The sequence below is a fragment of the Canis lupus genome, chromosome 4, assembly GCF_048164855.1.
Source record: "Canis lupus baileyi chromosome 4, mCanLup2.hap1, whole genome shotgun sequence".
Taxonomy (NCBI): Eukaryota; Metazoa; Chordata; class Mammalia; order Carnivora; family Canidae; genus Canis; species Canis lupus.
Genome location: NC_132841.1, coordinates 25,285,995 through 25,312,791, shown reverse-complemented (window position 1 = coordinate 25,312,791; position 26,797 = coordinate 25,285,995). Strand labels below are relative to the sequence as shown.

The 26,797-nt window shown below is 36.4% G+C and overlaps 1 protein-coding gene across 20 annotated transcripts in view; it reads right to left on the bottom strand.

Moving 5' to 3' along the window:
• Positions 1 to 26,797, bottom strand: part of ADK (adenosine kinase) — a 506,565-nt gene that overhangs the window by 455,036 nt on the left and 24,732 nt on the right. For 8 of the 20 annotated variants that reach the window (XM_072823669.1, XM_072823668.1, XM_072823681.1 and 5 more), the window contains exon 2: positions 12,153 to 12,227. The exons of 4 other annotated variants lie outside the window; for them this stretch is intronic. In XM_072823669.1, coding sequence (XP_072679770.1) covers positions 12,153 to 12,227 — 75 coding nt within the window. Of the gene's footprint in view, positions 1 to 12,152; positions 12,228 to 23,587; positions 23,669 to 26,797 lie in introns of all 20 variants that reach the window. 8 more of the 20 variants (XM_072823662.1, XM_072823664.1, XM_072823665.1 and 5 more) reach the window with 2 other exon arrangements.

Below are 26,797 nucleotides of genomic sequence, written 5' to 3'. Positions count from 1 at the left end.
GCCTCTCTCTCTCTCTCTCTCTCTCATAAATAAATAAAATCTTTAAAAAAAAAAATCCAAATTATTCTTTATATGAGATATCTACCTCATAAAGTTGTCAAGACGACTAAACTGATACCATATACACCTAATACGTGCTGAATAAATGTTATTTTTGTCAGACAATTAATTCTTAAAATTTCATTATATTCTTATTTTTCTCTATACTCTTGAATATTTTTTGGATGGATCGGCCATTCTTTAGATTCAGCTCTTTGCAGTGCGCAGGCCAATACGCAAAGATCATTAGCATATGATGGTTCTGATTCTTTAAAACACTGCTCTGAAAGCTGGACAAACACATTATATGAAAAATATATCTAAAGGCAAAAAAAGAAAGTTTTAATTCCCTCATTAATTTTAAATACTGAACACTTAAAATCCCACTTTATTTATTTTTTTTAGATTTATTTGAGAGAGAGAAAGAGAGAGTGGGTGAGCACGTATGAGTCAGGGGGCAGAAGAAAGGAGAGGGAGAACCTCAAGCAGACTCCCTGCTGAACACAGAGCCTGAGGGGAGGTTCAATCTCATAACCCTGAGATCCATGACCTGAGCTGAAATCAAGAGTCGGCCACTTAACCGACTGAGCTACTCAGGCACCCCTAAAATGCCACTTTATTTATTTTTTTAAAGATTTTATTTATCCATGAGAAGCACAAAAAGGCGGAGACACAAGCAGAGGGAGAAGCAGGCTCCCTGTGGGTAGCCCAATATGGGACTCAATCCCAGAATCCCGGAACCACAACCCAAGCCAAAGGCAAACGCTCAACCACTGAGCCAACCAGTAGCCCTAAAATCCCACTCTTTTCATAAAAATTTTTTTTCAGTGAGATGCTACTTCCGAAGTACCTAACATGTACCCAGAACAATGTTATCATGTACCTAAAATACAAGAGTTTACAGACTTATCTTACAGATTTACTAAGATACTTTTCTTAATTGTGTCTCTCCTCAACAGTGTTTATAAACCCTGCATGCAAGGCTTCTACTATGGATATTTAATCATAAACCTAGTACAGGGCACCGCAGCCACACAGCTTGTTAGACGGCCAACTCTTTCAGCTCAGGTAGAGATCTCCAGGTCCGGAGATGGAGCTCCATGATGGGCTCCATGCAGAGCACAGTCTGCTTGACACTCTCTCCCTCTCTCTCTCTAAAATAAATTAAAAAAAAAAAAAAAAAACCTAGTACCAAAAAAACCACTGAGCTCCCTTTCAATAAGAGATTAGTTAGGAAGCAGAAAAGAATGAGAGCCAAGAAAGTCAAAGGAAACTACAAAGAAAAAAAAAAAACCTCTTTTATACTAAACATCACTTGTTGAAGAAATTACAAGATCACATAAATTAACATATTATTAAATACTTAGAGAATTAAGCCAGCAATCAAAGAGATTTGAACCTAAAGGAAGATAATCATTTATTTATCCAGTGTTTATTTATGAAGCAGAAACCAGGCCTACTCATTTAAAATCCTCAAAACCTGGCATGTAGTTATTATTAACTCATACAATATCCTTTAATTATCAATAATTAAATAATCTAGTTAAGAAATAAAGGTAGTTAGAAGGCATGGTGGAACAGGAAAGGAATAAGGGTCAAGAGACACAGATTCCATCTTAGGTTTATACTGCTAACTATAATCATGGGCAAAACATGGAACTTCTCTGAGTCTATTCCTTGGCTATAAAATGGGTAAAGAGTTATCTCCAGATTCCAATCCATCTCAAAAATTCTACAAATCCGTAGTTATATATGCTAGCACACATATAATGACTGTGAAATATTACACACATACACCCCTTGGACATTCACTTAAATATGGCAAAGAGACTATCTACTCTTTCTCCCAAGATTCTGTTAAAATAATAATAAAGGTACAAAAAGAAAGGTAAAAATCTACAGGCTCAATCTTCAGAAAAAGGAGAGCAAGGAGCACGTGGCTGGCTCAGTCAGTAGAGCATGAGACTCTTGATCTCAGGGTTGTGAGTTCGAGCTCTACACTGCGTATAGAGATTACTTAAAAAAATAAAATAAAATCTTTAAAAAAAAAAGAAAAATGAAAGCGAATGAGGAATTTAGCTAACTGAAAAAATTAAAATCTCAATTGCAACTGAAAGAGGCTATATATGATAGGCAAGCTTTAGCTACTTGCAGAAGCCCTAAGTCTCATAGGAACTGGGTAAGGCATGGAGCTAAAAGTAGAGAAACAGACTATCATCTCACCAAAACAACTGATAATTCCTAAAATAAATTAGAAACCAAACAGAAACATCTCTTAACTGAGAGGCAACAGGCAAAACAGGAAAGATAAGGAGGGTCAGATCAAACCACCTACTTAATTATATTATCTTTGCTCTTTTACCCTATCCAGCTCAAAGAATAAAGTAATGAGGCTTGAAAGACTTTTCTGTAAAGAAACTGAAGAGACTCAGAGCACAGACTTCCAAATACTAATAATATTAGGGGTCACCCCTTAAATATAGGCTTTTAGTATAATCAAGTCACAATAAAGTCCTATTAGTCAACAAACTCAACCTATGCATACCAACCTTTCAATGAGGTTTTGAATGTGGGGTGTGGGCTGTGTATTTGAAAAAAAATTGGGGGGAGATGCCTGGGTGGCTCAGTGGTTGAGCACCTGCCTTCCTTCAGTTCAGGACATGATCCTGGAGTCCCGAGACTGAGTCCCACATCAGGCTCCTTGCATGGAGCCTCCTCCTCTCTCTGCCTGTGTCTCTGCCTCTCTCTTTCTCTCTGTATCTCTCATGAATAAATAAAATATTTTTTAAAAAAGAAAAAGAAAAAACATTTTTTTTGTTATATTTAGTAGTATCCTTTGGCTATGTACCAAATTCACCCAAAACCTGGAAGATTAAGGGTACCTGGGTGGCTCAGTCGGTTCAGCATCCAACTCTTGATTTTGATTCAGGTCATGAGCTCAGGGTGGTGGGATCAAGACCCATTTTGGGCTCGGTGCAGTCCGCTTGAGATTCTTTCCCTTGGTGCCTCCCCCCACTCAAGCTCGCTCTCTCTCTCTCTGATAAATGAAAAATAAAATCTTAAAAAAAAAAAAAAAGGTAAAAATAAAAGAGGGTTTCTGCGTAGCTCAGTAGGTTAAGCATCTGCCTTCCACTCAGGTCATGATCTTGGGGTCCTGAGAGCAAACCCAGAGTTGGGCTGGGCCCCCTGCTCAGCGGGGGAGTCTGTTTCTCCCTTTGTCTGTTGCCCCAGCTTGTGCTCTCTCTCTCAAATAAATAAATAAGTTTTTTAAAATGCTTAAAAAAAAAAAAAAAAAAAAGGGATCCCTGGGTGGCGCAGCGGTTTGGCGCCTGCCTTTGGCCCAGGGCACGATCCTGGAGATCCGGGATCGAATCCCACGTCAGGCTCCCGGTGCATGGAGCCTGCTTCTCCCTCTGCCTGTGTCTCTGCCTCTCTCTCTCACTGTGTGCCTATCATGAATAAATAAAAATTAAAAAAAAAAAAAAAACTTGGCAGATAAAAACAATACTTATCATCCCACACAGTTTTTCAGGGTCAGGAATCCGGGAGTGCCTTAGTTAACGGATTCTGGCTCAAGGTCTTTCAAGAGGATACAATCAAGCTGTGAGCCAGAGCTGCAGTCATCTCAGGGCTCAACAGAGGATGGAGAATCCACTTATAAGCTCACATACATGGTTGCTGGCAGGTCTCTGTTCCTCACTCCCTGTGAGAGCAGGGAGGCCTTATCTGCAGTCACCTGGGTCTCTCGGTAGGGTGCCTGAATGTGAAGACATGGCAGCTAGCTTCCCCCAGACTGAGTAATCCAAAAGAAAAAGTATGCATACAAACAAGTCAGAGAACACCTAAGGTGGAAACCACAGTCTTTGACAACCTAATCTGTCAAGTAGCATACCATCACACCTCTGCCGTATGTCATTCCTTACATAGCTCAGCCCTGACACAGTGTGGGAGGAGACTACTCAAGGGAATACCAAGAGGGGATCACTGGGAGCCATCTTTGAGGCTGGCTATCACAGTATTTCTTCTGTTAACCCCTCTCTGCCTCTTATTTTTCATATTCATGTGTAGTGCCCTCCCACATATTATACCAGATTTGGTCTGTATGACCAATAACATTTGGCAAAAGTGATATCATGTCACTCCTAAGATTAGGTTATAAAAAAAGACTAGTTTTCCATCTAGAATGATTCTTCCTCTCTCAAATCATATGTTGGTCCATGAGATAAGGAACTGAGTCCCTGAGTTCAAAAGCTCTTATAAATGGAGGCCAGTCAATAATGAGTCAGCTGGGAAGCAAATCCACCAGCCGCAGCTGAGGCCTGAAATGACTGCCTCTCTGGCCAAGAGACTGACTGCAACTTGATGGAAGACCCTAAAGAAGAACCACCCAACTATGCCACACTCTCAAATTCCTGATCCTCAGAAACTATCTGAGAGATACTAAATGTTTGTTACTTTAAGCAGTCAAGTTTGGGGGTAACATGTTACACAGCAATAGATAATTTTATTAAAGCATTTTTTTAAAAAAAGACTATTTAATTGAGAGAGAGAGGGAAACAGATTACAAGCAGGGGGAGGTGCAGAAGAACAAGCAGACTCCCCGTTGACCATGAAAGCCAGGATCCCAGGACTCTGGGATCATTACCTGATCTGCAGTCAGATGCTCAACCAACTGAGTCACCCAGGCATCCCAAATGCTTTTTTAAAAAATTATAAAAACAATTCAGAATGTTATAAAAATTTTAAATTGTACAGAGTGTTGAAATAAAATATCTACCTAGCCAATCTACTCTTCCACAACTGTTACTGTTTTGAACATATCCTTTCATATTTTTTTATTCCTATAAATGGAATGACTGTTTAATATCTTATCCTTAAATATGAATTGATAGCCAAAAATCACCTAATACTAGTGGAAAGTCTCCATTGTGAAGGAGAAAGACTATGATAAATAATCAGAAAAGAACCAATCCATAGAAAACTGAAATAATGCAGGAAATAGAAGAGGAACCTTCAAAAAACAAAACCATCTCTAATATGCTTGGACAGGAAAAAAAATTATATCCATAACACAAGAATGTTACATAATAATAATTTAACTAATAGCAAAAACAAAACAAAACAACACTACTAAAGCTTCCACAGAGAAAAAACTGTGATCTATAAAGGAGGGAGATGCATTTGATGTGCTGGCAATGGTACATAGATTCAAAATTCGCAAAGGAAACTCTATCTAACCAATCAATAAGATGTGAAGGAAAAAAATTTTTAAAGATTATCACACATATGCAAGGATTTAAAAAATGTACTATATGTAAAAATGTACACATATTCTTTCTCTTAGGAAGCTACTGAGGCTATGCCCCCCACCCCCCACCCCCACACACACACAGAAAACCAATTACGAAGATATGAGGTGTAGGAAACAAGAGATCCAAAATGGTTAAGTCACAGGTAAGTTCAAGGAAAACTGCTGTTTAAAGGGGGAAAAGAAATGTCTAATACTACAACCAGTCCAGTTTGGAGCACAAAGATAGAGAATTCTAAACAGGAGGTCACCAGAGAAAAAGAGGTTGGAGACTTACTGATTTTGAGGAATGAGGATTCAGAGGGCGAGAGGTTAATAGGCATGTGACAAATATTAGAGTGGTTTGAAAATTTCAGTAATTGTACAGAAAATGGTGCAAATGAATACAAGATAAAATTAAGTAACTGGAAGAAAAACAAAAAGTTTTATACATAATCACAGTCCACAATTTTGTTCACAATGATTATTGATTTGTTTGGACATAATTTAATAATATGAGGAAGATGAAATGGTAGGTGAAAGAAAGCTAAAGCTTTCACAAGCTATCACAATAAGGAGTCAATATACAATATCTAAAACTGACAAACTCAATCAAGCGGCTTCTAGCTGGCTCCTCAGTTGGTAAGTAGAAGATGTTACTCTTGATCTTGGGGTCGTGAGCTTGAGCTCCACCTTGGGGGTAGAGTTTTTAAAAAAATAAAATTAAAAATACATTTGTAAATAAATAAAAACCACCAAACCCAAGAAATACCTAATAAGATAGACCTCAAACAGTCCCTAAGCTTGGGACTGCTAGACAGATGGTTTGCACGAGAAATTAACCTTCAGTTCACTTAGTGTCACAGTCAACATTCAGGAATGTATAGCAGTTGTTAGTAATTACTAAAACCTGGTCAGCAAGGAGGTAAGTAATCAGACTCTTCAAAAATTAAACATCAAGAGATTATAAAAATTCTGGTAAGAATGGCAAAAGCAAAGTTCTCAGAAGGACAGAGCAAATCCTCTCCACTGTCATCAGGAACATGATTAGGTTATCTCTTCCCACAGGGAATGGAAGATCAAGGGTGCCACTCTAGCAGAATGCTGTGTTCTGGAAACCATCCTAATGAAATCATGATCTTGTAACCTTTCCCTATATTAAAGGAACATTTATTCTTTACCTCTCCAATCAAACATCCTTATCAAAATCGTACACAGCAAATATTAGTGTACTGTTTAGAACCAACCAGATAAAAGGAAAAAACAGCTAACAGAATTAAAAATGGCTGCTTTTGGAAAAATAGCATTTATGGAGGGATAAGATAAAAGCAAGGGGAAAGGTAGAAGATACAGCAAAAAAACTAACGTTATTCCTTATAAACCTTCAGTAGTAGTTTATTTTTTAATTAGCACTAGTTGTATATTGATAAGAATTTTTTTATTGAAAAAGCCAGAGAGTTTTCCTAAAAATCAGAAACAGAACACATACTTTATCAAAAAAACTTTGATGGTTAACTCATTTTCATAGTGTAAGATACTAATAAATACAAATTTATTTCATTTACTTAGTACCTATTCCCAGAAATTATTCCTGGAAAAACTGACTTTTACACATCCCAAATGTAAAAAATACTTAAACATAGTCTGAAATGTAAACTAAACCTAGTCTACTAAAATAATAAACAATACTTTCAAAGTATATTCTACAAAAAACTATTAGGGTTAAGAATATGAAAGTCTTTACATTTATGATTAGGGTCCAAAACTTGCTTTTTATCTCCAAGTACTAATTTAAAAATCAAGGTTAAAAATAAAAACCCTCCCAAAATAAAAATATTAAGCTTCAGCTGGCCTTTTAGGATCAGCTGCTAATGAAACAAAGAAGCTACTTGAGCTATGGGTAGTATCAGCACACAGCTGCCAGATCATAATCATTCTGCTCACATTTGCATGAACTTTTAAAAACAAATATCCAGGGGCTCCTAGCTGGCTCAGTTGGTAGAGCATGCAATTCTTGATCTTGGGGTTGTGAGTTCGAGCCACACACTGGATGTAGAGATTACTAAAAAAAAATTTAATCTAAAATAAATAAAAATAAAAACAAATATTCAAAATATAGTGTAGAGTAAGAAAAAAGCAAATTACCTTATACACAGTATTATCCCATAAACACAAACATGTACCTATAGGTTGTATATGCCTAAGAGATATCTGGAGGCATGTTTATCAAAATAGTAACACCGGTTATACACATCATAAAATTGCAAATTTCTTACTTTCTCTTTGTACTTTTATATATCATTTTATTTAAATAGGGACTAATAAATTGATTTCCTGAACAAAATCTCTCACACTAAGCAAATGAAGGAGCTCTAACTTCAAATTCATGAGTTGATGTTCAATTGATTTTTGTTGTTGTTTATAAAGCTTTGAGGTATAACTAACATATTACACCCTATATATTTTAAGTATAAATTTTGATAAATTTTGATATTTATACTCATGAAATCATCACATAATCAAAATAATGAACACATCCCTAGAAACTCCCTCCTGTCTCTTTATAATCTCTCCCTCCCATGTTCTATCACACCTTGCCCCATGCACATAAAACAAATATTGTTTTCTACCACTACAGATTAAATTGCATTTTCCATAATCTCATATAAATGAAATCATACAATATGTTCTCTCTTTTATCTAGCACCTTTCAATGAACACAACTATTTGGAGTTTCATCCAGTCAACATTCAATGCATCCCTTTTTTATTCCTGACTAGTATTCCACCATACGAGTGAATAATCAGCTTAATGATTCACCTGCTGATATTTAGGTAACGTCCAGATTTCAGCTATTAAAAACCAAGTTACCATGAACATTGGTGAGTATTTGTATGGACATCTGCTGTCACTTCTGTTGGATAAAGACCTTAGAATGGGATGGTTGGATCAAACAGCTGATGTACGTTTAACTTTTTAATTAAGATTATAAAACTCAGCGCAGCATTTTACATTTGCCATGAGCAGAAAGTTCCAATTCCTTTACAACCTGGTCAATATTTAGTATGCTCAATTTTAAAATTTTAGCCATTCTAACAAATGTGTAGTAGTATTTCATCATGGCTTTAATTTGCATTTCCCTAATAACAAAAGTGGTTGAGCATTTTTTCATGTGCTTGCCATCCATATATCCTTGTGAATGTTTATATCTCTTGCCCATTTTTTAATTGCGTTGTTTCTTTTCTGATTGAGTTTTGAGAGCTCTTCATATAGTCTGATCAGTGGTCCTTTGTGAGACATATGCTTTGCAAAGATTTTCTCCCAGCCTGTAGTCTGTCCTATCATTCCCATTACAGTACCTTTCCAATAGCAGAAATTTTTCATTTGGATGAAGTCCAAATCATCAATTTTTTTTCTTTTATAAAACATGCTCCTCATTTTATATATAAGAAATCTTGATTTAGACCACAGTCAGAAAGATTTTCTCCTACGTTAACATCCAGAAATCTTATAGTTTTAGATTTGACATTTAGTTTTATCCGTTAATTATATGATGCAAAACATGGGTCCAAGTTGGGATTTTTATTTTTTTTAAGATTTTATTAATTTATTCATGAAAGACACAGAGAGAGAGAAAGAGGCAGAGACACAGGCAGAGGAAGAAGCAGGCTCCCTGCACGGAGCCCAATGTGGGACTCTATCTCAGGACTCCAGGATCACGCCCTGGGCTGAAGGCAGGCATTAAGCCGCTGAGCCACCCAGGGATTCCCAAGTTGGGATTTTTATATGTGGATATTCAATTGTTCTAGCACCAGATAGATATCTTCAAGAGATAATCCTTTCTCTACCAAACTGCCTTGCACCTTTGTAAAAAAATCAGTTGTCCATTTTTGTGTGGACCTTTTTCCAGATTTTCTATTCTATGCCAATAATATCTTTATGGTAATATCACTATTTTGATTACTGTAAATTTTATTGCAAAACTTTATTGTAAAATTGATTCCTGAATATTACTAGCTTTATAATAGTTCTTGAACTAGTAGTAGCTCTTTTGTAGATTTTATTAAATATTTTACATGTCTTTTACTTTTTCTTCTCTGATTGCCCCAACTAGAATCTTTAGGACCACTGTATACATTGTGAAGTAAGAGTCAACATCTTTAAATTGTTTCTAATCTTAGGGAAAATCATTCAGCCTTTCACCAGTAAGTGTTACACTATTTATCAATAGGCTTTTCCCTAACCTAACTACTTCAAAACTTACTGCAATGCTACAACAATCAAAATAGTGTAGTATTGGCAAAAGGACAGACATATAGATCAATGGAATAGAACTGAGAATCCAGGCTTAATCTACAAGTCTAGGGTAATTGATTTTCATCAAGAGTACCAAGAGCATTCAATGGGGAAAAGAATGGTCTCTTTAAGAAAGGGTGCTGGAACAACTAGATTTCCACATACAAAAGAATCAACTGAATTTTTTTGTTTGTTTTTAAAGATTTTATTTATTTATTCATGAGAGACACAGAGAGAGGCAAAGACATAGGCAGAGGAAGAAGCAAGCTCCCCATAGGGAGCCAGATGCAGGACTTGATCCCGGGACCCCGGAATTATGGCCTGAGACAAAAGAGACATTCAACCACTGAGCCACCCAGACATCCCTCAACTGAATTTGTAATAAGCATCTTATACAAAAATTAACACAAATCAAACATCTAAATTTAAGTGCTAAAAGCTATGAAACTCTTAGAAGAAAACATACACATGTGTCTTTGTGACCTTGGATTTAGAATGAATTCTCACAGATGACAGAAAAACCAGAACCACAAAAGAACAGAACAGAAAAAGTAAACTTCATCAAAATTAAAAACTTGTGCATCAAAGTAAACTATCAAAAAAGATTTTATTTTTTAAGTAATCTCTATAGCCAATGTGGGCTCAAACCCACAACCCTAAGATCAAGAGTAGCAGGCTCCACTAACAAGGCAGCCGGGTGGCCCCCAAAAATAAAATCTTTCAAAATAATGGATACATAAATAAGAGAAAAGAACAAGTTTTGGCAAGAAAACAGAATTCTCATACAATAGTGATAGAAAAGTAAAAGGGTGTGATCAGTGTAGAAAAGTTAAGTAGTGGGATGCCTGGGTGGCTCAGTGGTTGAGCACCTGCCTTCAGCTCAGGGCATGATCCTGAAGTCCCAGGATTGAGTCCCACATCAGGCAGAGAGAGAAGCAGGCTTCCATACAAGGAGCCCATGTCTCTGTCTCTCTCTCTGTGTCTCTCATGAATAAATAAATAAAATCTTAAAAAAAAAAAATCCCAGGGATGCCTGGGTGGCTCAGTGGTTGAGCATCTGTCTGCCTTTGGCTCAGGGAGTGATCCCGGGATCTGGGATCGAGTCCCACATCAGGCTCCTTGCAGGGAGCCTACTTCTCCTTCAGCCTATGTCTCTGCCTCTCCCTCTCTCTCTCTCTCTCTCTCTCTCTCTCTCTCTGTCTCTCATAAATAAATAAATAAATAAAAATCTTTAAAAAAAAATTTTTTTTAAATCCCTAGACTTGGAAACTCCAATGGAAACCTCCTTGGTTCCCCTTTTCAGCAGCTTTGTACTATCACCCAATAAACTTTGCTTTAAAAAAAAAAGTAGTTCCCCAAAAAGTTAAACACAAAATTATCATATCACTCAGCAATTCCACTCCAATATATATATCTTAGAGAAATGAAACATATGTCCACACAAAAACTCAAACACAAACGTCCATAGAAGCTTAATTTACAATAGACAAAAAAGGAAACAACCTAAACGTCCATGAATCGATGAACGGATAGAGTGTGTATATATTCATACAATGGAATATTATTCCTCCATAAATGGAATAAAGTACTGATAACATGCTACAGCTTAGAGAAACCTTGAGAAACATCATGCTAAGTGAAATTAAGACATACAAAAGATTACATCCTGTATGTGTCTATTTATATAAAGTAAAATGTCCAGAATAAGCAAATCCATAGAAACAGAAAGTAAATTGGTAGTTCCCAAAAGACCAGGGTACAGGACAGAGATGGGAGAAGGGCACGCAGCGATAGAGAAATGACTGCTTATTTTGTACAGATTTTGTTTTGAGGTAGACAGAGGCAATGGTTACACAACACCAGAAATGTGATGGTAGTCACTGAATTATACACTTTAAAATTGTTGAAATTATAAATCTTAAGTGAACTTTACCTCATTTTTTAAAATTGTTGCCCTGTGGGTACAGAACTTGCTTTCTCATTATTAATCTTTTTTTTACTACTTAATTTTTTCCTTGTAACAAATGGTGTCAGCCAGCCAGAAAAATAAATACAAACTGATTTCTTAGCTAAGTTAAAAATATCAAAAGTTACTCTTAAAGGAGAAAGAATATAGATTCATGACCTCTGAATTATGTCCTGCTTATTCTTCTTGTCTTCTCTAATCCCATTTCTTCTCCCATTTATGTTATAGTATATGACAGACATAATACATAGACAGTAATTTAAAAATTTGGGAATTAAATCATGAGGTAAATCACATATACTTTTTCCTTGCACAGAATAAGAAATAAATTTCAAGTGAAACCAGCAATATGATTGAACAAATGTACCTAAGTTTTTCCCAGAGAAAACTGTGGTCAGTTACTCAAATAATGATAGTGCAACTTGCTATTAAGGAGTTTAAATTTCTTATTAATGAGTTTAAATTTGAGTTTTCCTTCAAGTGAAGGTGCTAGAGTCTAAAGTTTTCACCAGTTTTCCTACAGATAAAGTTCCACACAGTATATGTGAAGAATTTAATACTTACTTATCAAGGAAATCCTTATCCACTACAGCAGTGATGTCAAGAAGAGGATTTCCCATTCCAAAGAGAATATTTTCACTAAAAAAAAAAAAAAAAAAAACATACACACACACACAAATGTAAGCATAAGTTAGAAATATTTCTGAAAATAAGTTGATATATAAAACGCACACAAATATAAAAATAAAGATCTTCACTTTACTTTAAAAATAAACCTAACATACTAGCTTATTTAAACCTTTGATTTGCCTTTTATGTTTCAGATAACATTTTAGAGGTAGCACAAGCCATTTAGAAAGAATGATGACTTTTAAATTGGATGAAATAAAAGAGAAAATCAGATCAAGTGATCTTTTTCCATAATATTCAACAGCTAATGACTAAAACGCTTTCAATGCTTTTTTTTTAAGTCTAGCATTAACAAAGTTCCGTACTCAACAAACATGACAGATAATTAACTCTTTTTAGTTTTTTAGATATACAATTACCAAAAGTTATTAGAGAGGTTACAGAATTTCCTACAGGAGTCCAGCCAAAGGCCCTATTGACAAACTGGGAATGACTGTGGGGAGACTTGCACGATGGGTACCAAAAATGAAGTAATTACATTTAACAGACTTTGAAGTAGTCTGTTTCCACAATGATCACAGTATGGCTCAAAACCAAGGGAAAGCTAGAACTCCACTACAAGTGATGCCTTAAACAGGAGTGCAACTGATAGCAAGAAATGAACCGGTGGCCATGGTTGGGTCAGCCTTGATGGAAGGAATTCTCCTGGTTTTTCAATGAAATTTGCTTCTAATTTGCCATTGATCTCCAGTTTGCTGAAGAGCTCTTCCAGTGGCTTCCAAACCAGTTACCATCCTTACCATTTGGATACCATCAGTAATATTAGTTAAAACTGGTACCCCAGAGTTTAAGAATATGGGATATAACCTATGATTACAGTCTATAACAATTTAGAAGACTGAATTACAGTATCATATTAAAACCACAGATTGGAGGCACCTGGGTGGCTCAGTCTGTTAAGCATCTGCCTTTGGCTCAGGTCATCATCCCATAGTTCTGAGATTGGGCACCTGGGTTGGGCTCCCTGCTCAGCAGGGAGTCTGCTTCTCCCTGTCCCCCTGCTCCCCACCCCCCCGCATAAATAAATTAAAAAACTTTAAAAAATAACAAAATAAAACCACAGATTAGACAACTATGGCTGAATATATAATAGTGATATTTGTCCTTTTCTTTTTAAAGAAAGCTAAATGGGGGAGAATTAAAAGAAAATACATTGATCTATTCAGACTTAAGTCCTATTTGTAATTAGAATAAAAATTTAATATAAAAATACAGTAAAACTTGACCATTAGAAACTTCTCTGCCTGATTTGTGTACTATTATTCGAACGATAAAAAATTCCCAGAACTTGGTTTTTTTTTTTTTTTTCCCCAGAACTTGCTTTTAAAAAAGAAGTGTAAGGTGTTACTGGAATGTTTGGCTGTTTCTTTTTATTCCATCTTTTTTAGTGTTTGGGTCAATGTATATAGTCATGAAACCACCCCCAGAATCAAAATATGGCACATTTCTAACATCACAAAGTATCTGGCTACCCTCATGTCAATCTCTACCCCAACATGTCCTCGCTTGGTTTTAAGGAGTATAATGACATTTCTTTTTCAGAAGTCAATCCTTTGAATATCTCCTGCATTCCCAAAATAGTCCATTGCACTCCATTTGAAAATTTAGTAAAATATTAATAAATCCATGCACCCTCTGTGGGTCTAAGGTTTCTATAGTTGAATGCATACGGAAATTTACAAATTCATGGAAAAGAGGAGCACACTGAATCTCAGAATCCTGTTTAAACTTGTATTCCTAAACTTGTTTGTCTAGCAAAAGTTTTTTTTTTTTCCTGAATGCAAATGGACAAGAATATATTTACACAAAGCACAAGAATATGCTGGGACTGAATTGCTCAAATTTAAGACTGAAAGTTAAAAAAAAAAAAAAAGACTGAAAGTAATTTTTTATATATTATTAAGAGTAATGATTGGGAAAAAATTTAACTGGTAATTTATTCTTTTATTATTTGTTAATAAACTAAACAACAGGCTTTGCCTTGTTGCCAAATATTACAATTCACCTAAAGTCATTGGAAGCCATTCTCCTAATAAACTAGAATTGTGTGCTTGTCATCTATTCCTTGTCATCCTCCTACTTTCACCCCAAATTTCCTCATTCAAGAGATCTGGGTGAAACTGATCCACACCAGCGTGATAGGTTTAACCTTGAAGCACAGCAAAGCCTAAGCCAAACAGCACAGTATATTTCTCTACTCTTACTGATCAGTCTGAGATAGGCATGTAACCTAAGCCAGGCAAATCAAAAAGGACCCCAAGACTTTTTTCTAAGAGTGCTCACATACAAAATCTCTTCCTTTCTAGTAGATATAAATGCAAACAGTATTGTCCTCTTTAAGTACCTCAAGGTCTCCAGGTGGCTGCCTTGGGATAAATCCAACGTTACAGAGGGCAGAATGGAAAAACATAAAGAAACTGGGTCATTCATGAAGTTATGGGACCAATTTAGCTTCACCTGAAATCTATACTTTCTCTGGACTTTTCAATTACAGGTAGGTTATTTTGTTGATTCCAATTTCAGATTCGTTTTCTATTACTAACAGATATAAACTGTTGTATTTCATTTTGTGAATCTGCTTTATTTTGTAATGCATTTTTTATTATAAAGCCACAAGATTGTTAGTATTTGCATTACAAACTGTGTTCCATTGAGGAACACAAGTTCCTCTGAGGCTAAAATAAAGTCTTAACTTAGATCTCTTGGATTTCTTTTTGTTTTTGTTTTTGTTTTTTTAAGATTTATTTATTTATTTGACAGAGAGAGGTAGAGAGCACAAGCAAAGAGAAGGGAGATCAGGAGTGGGAGAAGCAGGCTCCCCACTGAGCAGGGGCTTGATCCCAGGATCCTGGGATGATGACCTGTGCCTAAGGCAGACACCTAACCAACTAAGCCACCCAGGCATACTAGATCTCTTGGATTTCTTTTCCTTCCCTCTGTGGGAAGGGTTATATGGATTTTACTTTTACTGTTATTGAAACAGTGAACTTGAAAAAATATGTTCAAAGAGTATTTACCATTTTCTCTGTATATCTCCAACAAATGGTAATAGTAGTTTTATATATTTAAATAAATCTTATTTAAATTTCACAGAGGCTTTGTGTCTTAACTTAATAAAATTATTTCTAATTCTTAAACTGTACACCTAAACCACTTCCCCAAGAGTAATTCAATAAATACACTAGAAGATGCCAATCAACATTTTAACATAAATCTTAAAAACATAATAAATTAAGATGATGTAAAAGCTGCTAGACTGGTGAATACAACTATCGGGAAGGTCACACTGCCCATGGAACTTCCATTTCCCCACTCCCAAATTGTGTGATACTGTGATTTAGAATAAGAAATGCACACTTGGCCTTCATCATGGTCCCTGGAAAAGAGATCCTAAAAATGGAATTTCTGAGGATTGGGATAAAGGTGTCTTGTTATGTTAATGAGGTTACTTTTGGAAAACTTGGTAACCTAAGGATGAGTGGGGGCCTGGTTGCAAAGGGAACCTCAGGTGACTAGAGGATTAGAATTTTCAGTCCCACCCTCACCTTCAGGGAGGGGAAAGGGGCTGGAGACTTGCTTCAATCACCACAGATATAATCAACTGGGCCTATGTAATGAAGCCTCCATATAAATCCAAAAGTTTGAGTTTCAGAGAGCTTCCAGGCTTGTAAACATATGTGGAGATTTGGGGAAAGTGGCTCATCCACAGAGCATGAAGGTTCCCATCCTTTCCCACATACCTTGCTTGGCTTATGCAATTCTTCTTTCTGGGTGTTCCTCAGTTATATCCTTTTATAATGTTAAAATAATTTCTAGGCCTAAAATGGAGCTATCTCCTTCCTGCCCAGGGTGCCTCAGGAGCAAACTAAGCTTTCGTGTTTCTGTAAATGGTCCAACTGACCAGAAATGTAGTATATTCAGTCACCTTCTCTCCTAATACCAGCCAACTCTATACTTATTTCTTTTTTTCCTTAATCTTTCTAAATAAGGTCAGATGTGCAACCCTAGCCAATCACACCATCATTGTTGCTCCTTTTAACACTCTATAAAACATACTCTTGCCCAAAATCCCTTGGAAGGAGTACTCCACTGCAATATAAGGCACTGTACTCCCTGAATCCATGCAGTTTTCCCTTGAATAAAGGACATCAAACTGTTTTAGTTTTGTCATCTGACAATAATAAACAGTAATCTAATAAGTAAAATGCTTCTCTGAATTCTGCAAGCCACTCTAGCAAATTATTGAACCCAAGAAGAGGGTGGTGTGACTCTCTGATCTATAACTGGTTGGTCAGAAGTATAGATAATAGATGGCTGAGTCGGTTTAAACACCCAACTCTTGGTTTCAGCTCAGGTCATAATTTCAGGGTTGTGAGATCAAGCTCAGCATCAGGCTCCACACTCAGCACACTGCAGTCTACTTGAGATTTATGACCCCTCTCCCTCCCTCTTCCTCTGCTCCTCTCCCACCCACTTGCATGCATGCTCACTCTCTAAAACAAACAAATAAATCTTTAAAAAAAAAAAAAAAAAAAGAAGTATGGGACGCCTGGGTGGCTCAGCGGTTAAGCGTCTGCCTTCAGCTCGGGGTGTGATCCTGGAGTCCTGGGATCGAGTCCCACATCGGGCCCTCTGGATGGAGCCTGCTTCTCCCTCCGCCTGTGTCTCTGCCTCTCTCTGTATCTCTCATAAATAAAAATATCTTTAAAAACAACAAAAAAAAGTAGTAGTACATATAACAACCTGGACTTATGATTGGAATGTGAAGTGTGGGAGGGGACAGTTTCGTGGGACTGAGCCCTTAACTTGTGGCATCTAACACTATTTCCATGTAGATAGTGTCAAATTGAGTTAATTGCTTGGTGGTGTTGAAAAGCCTATACATTGGTACTTGCCCTATGCTTCTCTTCCATCTGGTTATATATTTTATTATAAACAGGTAACAATAAACAAGTATACATTAAACAGGTAAACATTAAAAATATAACAAATATGTAAACATTAAAAAATAAGTAAAAAAGTGTCTTAGGCTAAGTTCTCCCAAAAGCAGAGCCTGAGACAAAGGCTTATAAACAAGGCCATTATTTGAAAAGTGATTCCAGAAAGCAGAGGTGAGAGATGAGGGAGTGAAACAAGAAAAAGCAAAAGCCTATGAAGATGTTACCAAGTTGGCCACAATTACAGATGATAACATTCAATCTTATCACCACAGGTGACTACAGCTCAAACTTTTCTGGAAAAGTTTTGAACTGTGATTCAGAGACCCCTATCTAAAGGACAAAAGAGAGAATTTATACAGTGACTATTGTCTCTCATTACAAGAAGTATGTAGCATGGGTCCTGATGAGAAATGCTATTAGGCTAGAACTGTCCAAAGCCTGTGCGGACCCTGTTGCAGCAACAATGGCTAGCCTAAGAGATGGGGACACCTCTGTAAATGTAAAATAGCACATAAGAAGTGTCTTCATACAGTAAGCTAAAATTATACAATTATTTCTTGGGGCACTTGGCTGGCTCGGACAGTAGAACATGTGACTCTTGATCTTGGGGTTGTTGAGTTTGAGCCTCATATTGGGGGAAGAGATTACTTTAAAAAAAAATTACACAATTATTTCCAGAAGCAAATACTTTACTCTTCATATTATTAACAGGATTTCATTCTAATATGACAAAACTCTAATAAAAAAACACTAATTCTTCAAAATGGCCAGTTTCTTAAATACAAACACAAACTAATGTCCTGGCCAGTACATACTAAGACACGCATTACACTTCTTCAATAACAAAGAATCTATATAAATAATCTATATAAGATCATTTATTGTGATCTTGTTCTACTAGATGTAAACAAGATGGTGTCTGCTGTGGCCAAAAACTACGACTGACCCACACTATGATTACTATTTGGTTTCAAATGTTATCAGCGTCTTTTTCCAGGAATGGATGCTAAGATGAAAGACACTGAACATCTTTTTTTGGTCAGTAATTTTTAAATTCCTAATAATTCTGGCTCCCAGCCAACATAAACCTGTCCTATAATTATTATTTTGTTCAACAGCTAACAAATTTTATGCACTAACACAGATATCAGACTAAAAGTTCCTAAGATAAATTTGTTTAGGCTATTGATAAATTAATGTTGATCAGCCCTATAGCTAGCAAAAATGTTTACTTGCACCATGGTACCAGAATAAATACTAATAAGCTTTATATGTGAATTCTCTCTCCACTAACAAGTACTACCTTACCAGTAACTGCATTTTCTCTTTTATCAAGCAGTTCTTCAACCAGTTTATCAACTAGGAACCTCCACAACATCCCACTAGCATTGCTTTTAACTATTAACTAGGCCCTCTACAAATCTTGCCTAAATCCTTATATTACTAATTTTTTTAGCCACAATAAATCCTATACAGTATCACCAGAATTGTATTATTTAAACAAACCTATTGTATTTTTTTTCTTAGCCTAGCTTCCAATTATATGTAGGATAAAATCTACAACATAAATTCTAACTAACATAAAAGATATTGAATCTAGCTGGAACCTACCAAATTTCATCAAACCTAAGATACCATGAACTGTAATATATGTTCCAATTTCTCATGGTGATTGGCAAGATACAGTTATAATATTCATGCTAATATCACAGATATTATAATGGAAAGAAATGTGCATATTAAAATCAATGAAATACATTGCCTCTCTACCTTTATCTCTCACCATTCTAATACATACACAGTCTATTTGCTAATCATAATATTTCACTGTTCCCTGAAAAAGGCTGACTGTAAAATCCTTCCCTTAATTCTTTTGTCTGGCAAATTCCCATTGATCTTTTTAATTTTTTTTTAAGATTTTATTTATTTATTCATGAAAGACACACAGAGAGAGACACACAGGCAGAGACACAGGCAGAGGGAGAAGCAGGCTCCATGGAAGGAGCCCGATGTGGGACTCGATCCCGGATCTCCAGGATCACACCTCGGGCTGCAGGTGGCGCTAAACCGCTGTGCCAGGAAGGCTGCCCCATTGATCTTTTTTAAATTTCACATATGACACCTCTTTTAGAAAATCTTCTCTGCCCAATTCATACCAAAAGGTTCCCACGTAAAGGTGCACAAGTTGTCCCCTGTACAACTCCAGAGGGTGATGTTCACAGTATGGATGATAGCTTCTGGAGTTCTAAGTATTGCTGCCCTTCCTTCCAAAGTTTTATTCATTCATTCCCTCAGGTTCTGTAAGTTCTTTGATAAATTTTTTTAAGGGTTAAATGACAGAACATTAATTCAAGATAGGTTGTGATAAGTTAAAAAGAAATGCTGTGCTCCCTAAAGCAATCACTATACAATAATACAATAAAATCCAACAGAGAATATAAATGAAAAACTACAATATACTCAACTTAGAAAAGAAGGAAGGAAAGACAAAACAATATAAAGAACATATGAAAAACAAAAGGATGATATTCTAAAACCCACCCATATTAGTAATTATATTAAATGTAAATGGATTGGGCAGCCCTGGTGGCTTAGCGGTTTGGTGCCGCCTTCAGCCCAGGGTGTGATCCTGGAGACCCGGGATTGAGTCCCACGTCAGGCTCCCTGCATGGAGCCTGCTTCTCCCTCTGCCTGTGTCTCTGCCTCTCTCTCTCTCTGTGTCTCTCACGAATAAATAAACAAAATATTTTAAATAAATAAATAAATAAATGTAAATGGATTGAACAAGTTAAACAGGGGTGCCTGGGTGACTCAGTTGGTTGGGCATCCAAGAGTTGGATTGAGCCCTGCGTCAAGCTCCATGCTCAGCATAGGATCTGCTTGAGATTCTCTCTCTCTCTTTCCTCTGCCCCTCTCTGCCTCTGCTTGCCTGTTCTGTCTCCAAATAAATAGTCAAAATATTTTAAAAAACAAAACAAAAACAAATTAAACATCATTTACTAAAGATACACTTTAAATATAAAGGCATAGAAAGTTTGAAAATAAAAGACTGAATAAAAAGGTATACTATCCAAACACTAATTATAAGAAAACTGCAGTGGCTATATTATTATCATACAAGGTAGACTTTATTAAAGTATAGCTGACATGCAATGTTACATTAGTTTCAGGTGTACAACATAGTGATTCAACAATTCTATACATGTTATACTCACCACAAGAGTTGCTACCATCTGTTATCATATTCTACTACAATACTATTAACAGTAATCCCTATGCTATACAGACAAGGTAGACTTCAAAACATGGAGTGGCACCATATAAAAATGATTTCATATAAATAAGTCATTTCATCAAGAAAATAAATGGCTTCAAAATACTTGGGGGAAAAAACTTGAGAGAAACAAATGAGACAAATACAGTCGTAATATCCCTCTTTCAGTAATTGGTAAAACACAAAATAAGGAAGAAATCACACTACTGGACATTTATCCTATAAAAATGAAAACTTAAGTTCACATAAAAACTTTTTACACAAATGTTCACAACAGTTTTATCTGTAATAGTTAAAAAAAACTGGAAATGATCAAATGTCCTTCAACAAGTGAGTGGGTAAGCTGTGGTATACCAATACAATAGACAAACACTGAATAATAAAAAGTAATGAACTACAATACAACTTGGATAGGTCTCAAAGACATACATGAGTGAAAATATAATCTGTACTATGTGTTACATACTCTATGATTCCGTTTATATAACACTCTTAAAGTGACAAAACTATATTGTTGAAGAACAGATCAGTAATTGCCAGGACTTGAGGAGCAGGGGTGAACATACAGGGATAGATAACACAAAGCAGTTTCTTTGTGGTGACTGAACAGTTTGGGATCCTAACTGTGTTAATGGTTTCACTAATCTAGACATGTTAAAATTTCACAGAATTATATACCACCACCACCCCACCAATAAAAAGCTGTTTGTGCAAAAACTGGTAACATTCAAATAACACTTGTAGTTAACTTTATAGTCCTGTATCATTAGGAGAAGTTGAGTGAAGAGTGCACAGGAACTCTGTACTATTTTTGTAACTTCTTGTGAGTCTTAAAGTATTTCAAAAGAAAGAGTATATTAAAAATGTTTTAAAACACAATTAGGGTGACATTATGAGAAATAAGAGCCTCCAAAAACTATCTCTTCCATTAAAGCAACAAGTTGTCAAAAAAAAAAAATCAATATCAACTTTTTCAGAACTCTAAATATTAACCAAAGACTTACAACAATCTAGGAAGCATTAAAGAAAAGAAAAAAGCCAAATCTCACTAAAAACAGCAAGCTTTGTGCCATTTTAACTTGCCCTATTCCCATCCCCTTCTTCCTAGCTCCATGGTAGCCTTAAAAAGAAAAAGCCCACAAGCACAGTGAAAACTGGAAGCCTAGCAGCTACTGGAGGGGTCAGAACAGGATTGGAGCTCTTTCAAAGCCCTATTTTCAGAGAACTGCTATTATTTGAGCTTACAGGCAGTTCTCTGAAAAACCCTACTCCGGAGGCTTCTCATTATTTGACCTGACTCAGCCTGCCCAGCTCTAACACCCTTTTCTCCAGGAGAATTTGTCAAAAACAATCAGCTGCAATTGTTTAACATCCTAGCTGTCTGAAGCAGTTGGCACAAACAAGAAGCTAACCAAAAAACTTCAAAGGAAAAGTGGGGGCATGAGATGTCCATAAAGGGTTCTGAAACGTTCTGAATATTCCTGAGAATCTAGAAGGCCATGTACATGTGCCCAGAGCTGTGGCATGCTCAAGAAAGACCTGAAAGATCCTAAACAATCATCACTGAGCCATAAGTCTCTGCACAAGCAGGAGGAAATAAAGGTTATGGCAGAATGGTTAAGTCCCTCTGAGTGTTAAACATATGCCTCAACAAGCACACAGAGCCTCTCAGCGAAGACTGGAAGACAAGTATTGGCAAGAATATGGAGAAAGTGGAATCCTCACGCATTGCTGTTGAAAATGTGCAGCTAGCTTGAAAAAAAGTTGGGCAGTTTCTTGAAAAAGTAAACATATATTTACCATATGACCCAGCAACTCCACTCCTAAGTACTAGTAATGAAAACATGTGACAGCACCAAAATATACACAAATGTTTATAGCAGCATTATTCATAATATACAAGTGGAAATACAAATATCCATCAAGAGATAGAGAAAATGTAGTATATATATGGGGGCGCCTGGGTGGCTCAATCAGTTAAGTGTCTGACTTCAGCTCAGGTCTTGATCCCAGGGTCCTAGAATGGAGCCCCTCAGCAGGGAATCTGCTTCTCCCTCTCCCCCTCCTCCACTTTGTGCTCACACACATGCTCTCTTTCCTGCTCAAATAATAAAATATTTTAAAAAATAAAATGTGTTATATACATACTATAGATTATTCAGCCATAAGAAGGAATGAAATGCTGATACATGCAACAACATAAATGAACTTTGAGAACATTATACTCAATGAAAGAAGCCAGACACAAAAGGCCAAATAGGATTCTGCTTAATGAAACGTCCAAAATATGGCAAATTCACAAAGTTTCCCTGGTTTGCAAGGGAAGGGGCAGAGGAACTGGAGATTAACTGGTAACAGATACAAGGTTTAGTTTTGGGGTGATGAAAATGTTCTGGAATTCGTGGTAATGGTTATACAACCTTGTGATATAGTAAAAACCATTGAGCTATAGAGTTTAAAATGGTAGATTTTAGGGTATGTGAATTATATCTCAATTAAATAACAGTTAATAACAGTTAAGTGAACAAAACTACTAAACTTGACCTATCTGGTATAGAACACTACACCCGGTAACTGCTATATTCATTTATTTAATTAAAGGTGTGCACAACGTCTATACTGAAAACCTCAAAATATTGCTGAGTGAAATTAAAGAGTAAAGACACAGGAAACATTCAGCAGAACAGACTATAAGCTATGCCATGAAACTAACCTCTAAATGACCGATAGATCTGAGATATCACAATTAAAAGTAGAAAATAATTTGAACTGAACACACATATCAAAATTTGTAGGATGTGGGGTACCTGGGTGGCTCAGTCCATTAACTTTATACGAAGTTCTACAAGAAGCAAACCAGTATTACCGAAAGAAGTCAGAAAAATGTTGCCTGGATGGGACAGGTAGTAGGATTGACTAAAAAGAAGCAGAGTAGATGAACAGGTTTTATATATTGACCTAAGTTGTAGTTATATAAATAAATATATATACTGATATTCAAAATTCAGTGAACTTAGGAACTGTGATTTTAACTGTATGTAAATTATATCACGGGCATTTTTTTCACTAGTCAAGTGAACAGACCAGGGAAATACCTGGGTCCCTTAGGTTCTGTAAGGCCAATCCTTCCATTTGTATTCTGAATATACCTTCCTGCATGCTCAAGAAAATGATCTCTGAAAAAAAAAAAAAAAAAAAAAGAAAATGATCTCTGATACAGTAACTCATTTAATATAGCTTTTTTTTAACAAAAATAAAATTTATACTCTCTTCTACTGAGATACTAACATGTAATCTCTTTTTGACAGAAAAAAAAGAGATCTCTTCCCTCTGTCCAGCAGTATCCTACATGACTCTCTACAACATAAATGTAGATGTTCAAATTTCAGCCCTCCCCCCCAAAAAAATCCACATATATCAACTAATAGTAGTTGTAGTAGTCCCTGCTGCTTGTTACAGCAAAAACATTTCTAAAAGGCTATGCTCTGTGAAATAGTAAGTGCCCCTAAACCAGATAAAATTGTTCATTTAATTTTTTTTTAGTAAGCCCTATAACCAACATGGGGCTTGAACTCATGACCCTGAGATCAAGAGTTGCATGTTCTTCCAACTGAGCCAGCCAGGCACCCCAAATTTGTTCATTTTAAATTCAATTTTCAGAAACACATATGTAACATGACTAATACATATAATGTGTAGCGTAAGCATTTTTATAGGTTACTTTTTTTTTATGTTATTGTCTTTAAATCCTCACAATAACCCCATAGGATAGGCATTACAATTATTTCTGTTTAACAAAAACAAGAGGTTCAAAGGATTTTATAATCTGCAAAAGGCCAAATAAATGATTCCCAACCTCAAATTATGTGTTTCCATGTTTAATATACTACATCTAGACATCCAGAACTCTTAGTACAATAAAAATGTCTGACTAATGAAAACTACCCATATCTAACCAAAAAGAAGCTAATATTCCACTATCTTATGGTCCTATTTCAAAGAACATTTCAATGACAAAATCTACTACAACAAAACTACTACAGAGTGTAAGTAGGTGACCAGATAATTTATTACCCAAACAGGACACTTTTGAGAATAAAGGAAGATCTATTAATAATTTTGCCAGGATAACTAGCATGATGCAGGACTGTCCTGGGCAAACTGAGACATATGGTCATCCTATTTATAAGCTAGCTTTGCTATTTAAAAATAAAAACTCTGGGATCCCTGGGTGGCGCAGCGGTTTAGCGCCTGTCTTTGGCCCAGGGCGCGATCCTGGAGACCCGGGATCAAATCCCACATCGGGCTCCCGGTGCATGGAGCCTGCTTCTCCTTCTGCCTGTGTCTCTGCCTCTCTCTCTCTCTCTCTCTCTCTGTGTGTGACTATCATATATAAATAAAAATTTAAAAAAAAAATAAAAAAAAAAAAAAATAAAAAAAATAAAAACTCATACTTATGTTTTATTGTAGTATTGTTAAAATAACAATTTAAAACCAAGTAGGGGGATCCCTGGGTGGCGCAGCGGTTTAGCGCCTGCCTTTGGCCCGGGGCGTGATCCTGGAGACCCGGGATCGAATCCCACGTCGGGCTCCCGGTGCATGGAGCCTGCTTCTCCCTCTGCCTATGTCTCTGCTTCTCTCTCTCTCTCTCTGTGTGACTATCATAAATAAATAAAAAATATTTTTAAAAAAAAATTTAAAAAAAAATAAAAAATAAAAAAAAAATAAAACCAAGTAGGCATGAAGAGATAAAGAAACATGATGGGGATCCCTGGGTGGCGCAGCGGTTTAGCGCCTGCCTTTGGCCCAGGGCACGATCCTGGAGACCCGGGATCGAATCCCACGTCAGGCTCCCGGTGCATGGAGCCTGCTTCTCCCTCTGCCTGTGTCTCTGCCTCTCTCTCTCTCTCTATCATAAAAAAAAAAAAAAGAAAAGAAACATGATGGAGGAAAGGGTTAAAATTCAAACAGTCTAGGCAATCATTTTGGTTCCCTTTTATCTTTAACAGTTCTTAATGTAGCAATACAGTGGCTGGAAAGATTTGTAGTTAGAAAACCTTGTATGCCTTTTCAAACAAAGATGACCTATTTACAAATATGAGCATTAACAACTGACAACATTGCACAGTTCTGGAAAAGAAAGATTTCTGTTTTAGTTCTTCAGAATATTTCATAAATGAAACAATTTCATTTTATTTTAAAAGCTCATTTGCAGGGCGCCTGGGTGGCTTGGTCCATTAAGCATCTGACTTCAACTCAGGTCATGATCCTGGGGTTCTCGGATTGAGCCAGGCTCAGGGACTGAGCCCCACGTTGGGCTCCATGCTCAACGAGGAGCCTGCTTCTCCCTCTCCCTCTGCCCCTCCACCCTGCTTGAGCTCTCTCACAGCAGGCTTTGTCTCCCTCTCTCTCAAATAAATAAAGAAAATCTTTAAAAAAATAAATAAAAGCTCATCTACCTAAGAAGTCCTATAGCATAAAAAAGTTTGCATAGTAATCTGAAATTTACAATTCTTATAAAAGACACAGATCCTGCAAGGAGTCTGAAAATTCTATTTAAAGGCTCCAAAGAAACCAACTCAACAAAGCAAGGCAGTTTCAATCTTAGCCACATTTTAGTCTCCGTATGAATGTTCGCCATCTGAGTGGCTTGGCAGATCTTATTGGATACATCTCAAAAGTCTTGAGTATTAGGTGAAAAATACCCTAAGACCCAACCCACAGCCCACATAAATTTTCCAATGTAGGCCTAACCCACAAAAGTAGTTCCAGAATCATCATGTAGGGTACAATCATGTCAAGTCCCAGAATAGACCAAATCTGACCTGTCTAGGCAGGCTAAAGAATAGGGTTCCTTAGCTCTATAGCAAACACTCTCCCTGTCTCCCTATCTTTTTCCTAGTCTTCTCTGGCACAAAATCAAGCTCTAAAGCAGTGTTCAAAATCAGACTAGACGGTGATGTTAAGAAAACAAGGCAATATTCATAGCAGTATTTTGAAACAGTGTTGCTCAATGAAAGCACATAAAGTAGGAGCCAAAAGACCTAAGTTCTATCTTAAGCTCTACCACTGCCTAACTAGGACATACCCTTCACTTTGAGCCTCAAGGTCCAGTATAGAGACAGGAAAAGGGAAAAATGCCCTCTAAGATTCTCATTGAACTAGTCATGACACTGCACATTTTCCCAATGTCTCCTGAATTTAACTCAAGCATCAACTTTCCTATTTGGTCAATTAAAAAATGTCAAAAGTATCAATTTATCAAACATGTTCTATCATTTCCCAAATTAAGGTCAACTGGAATC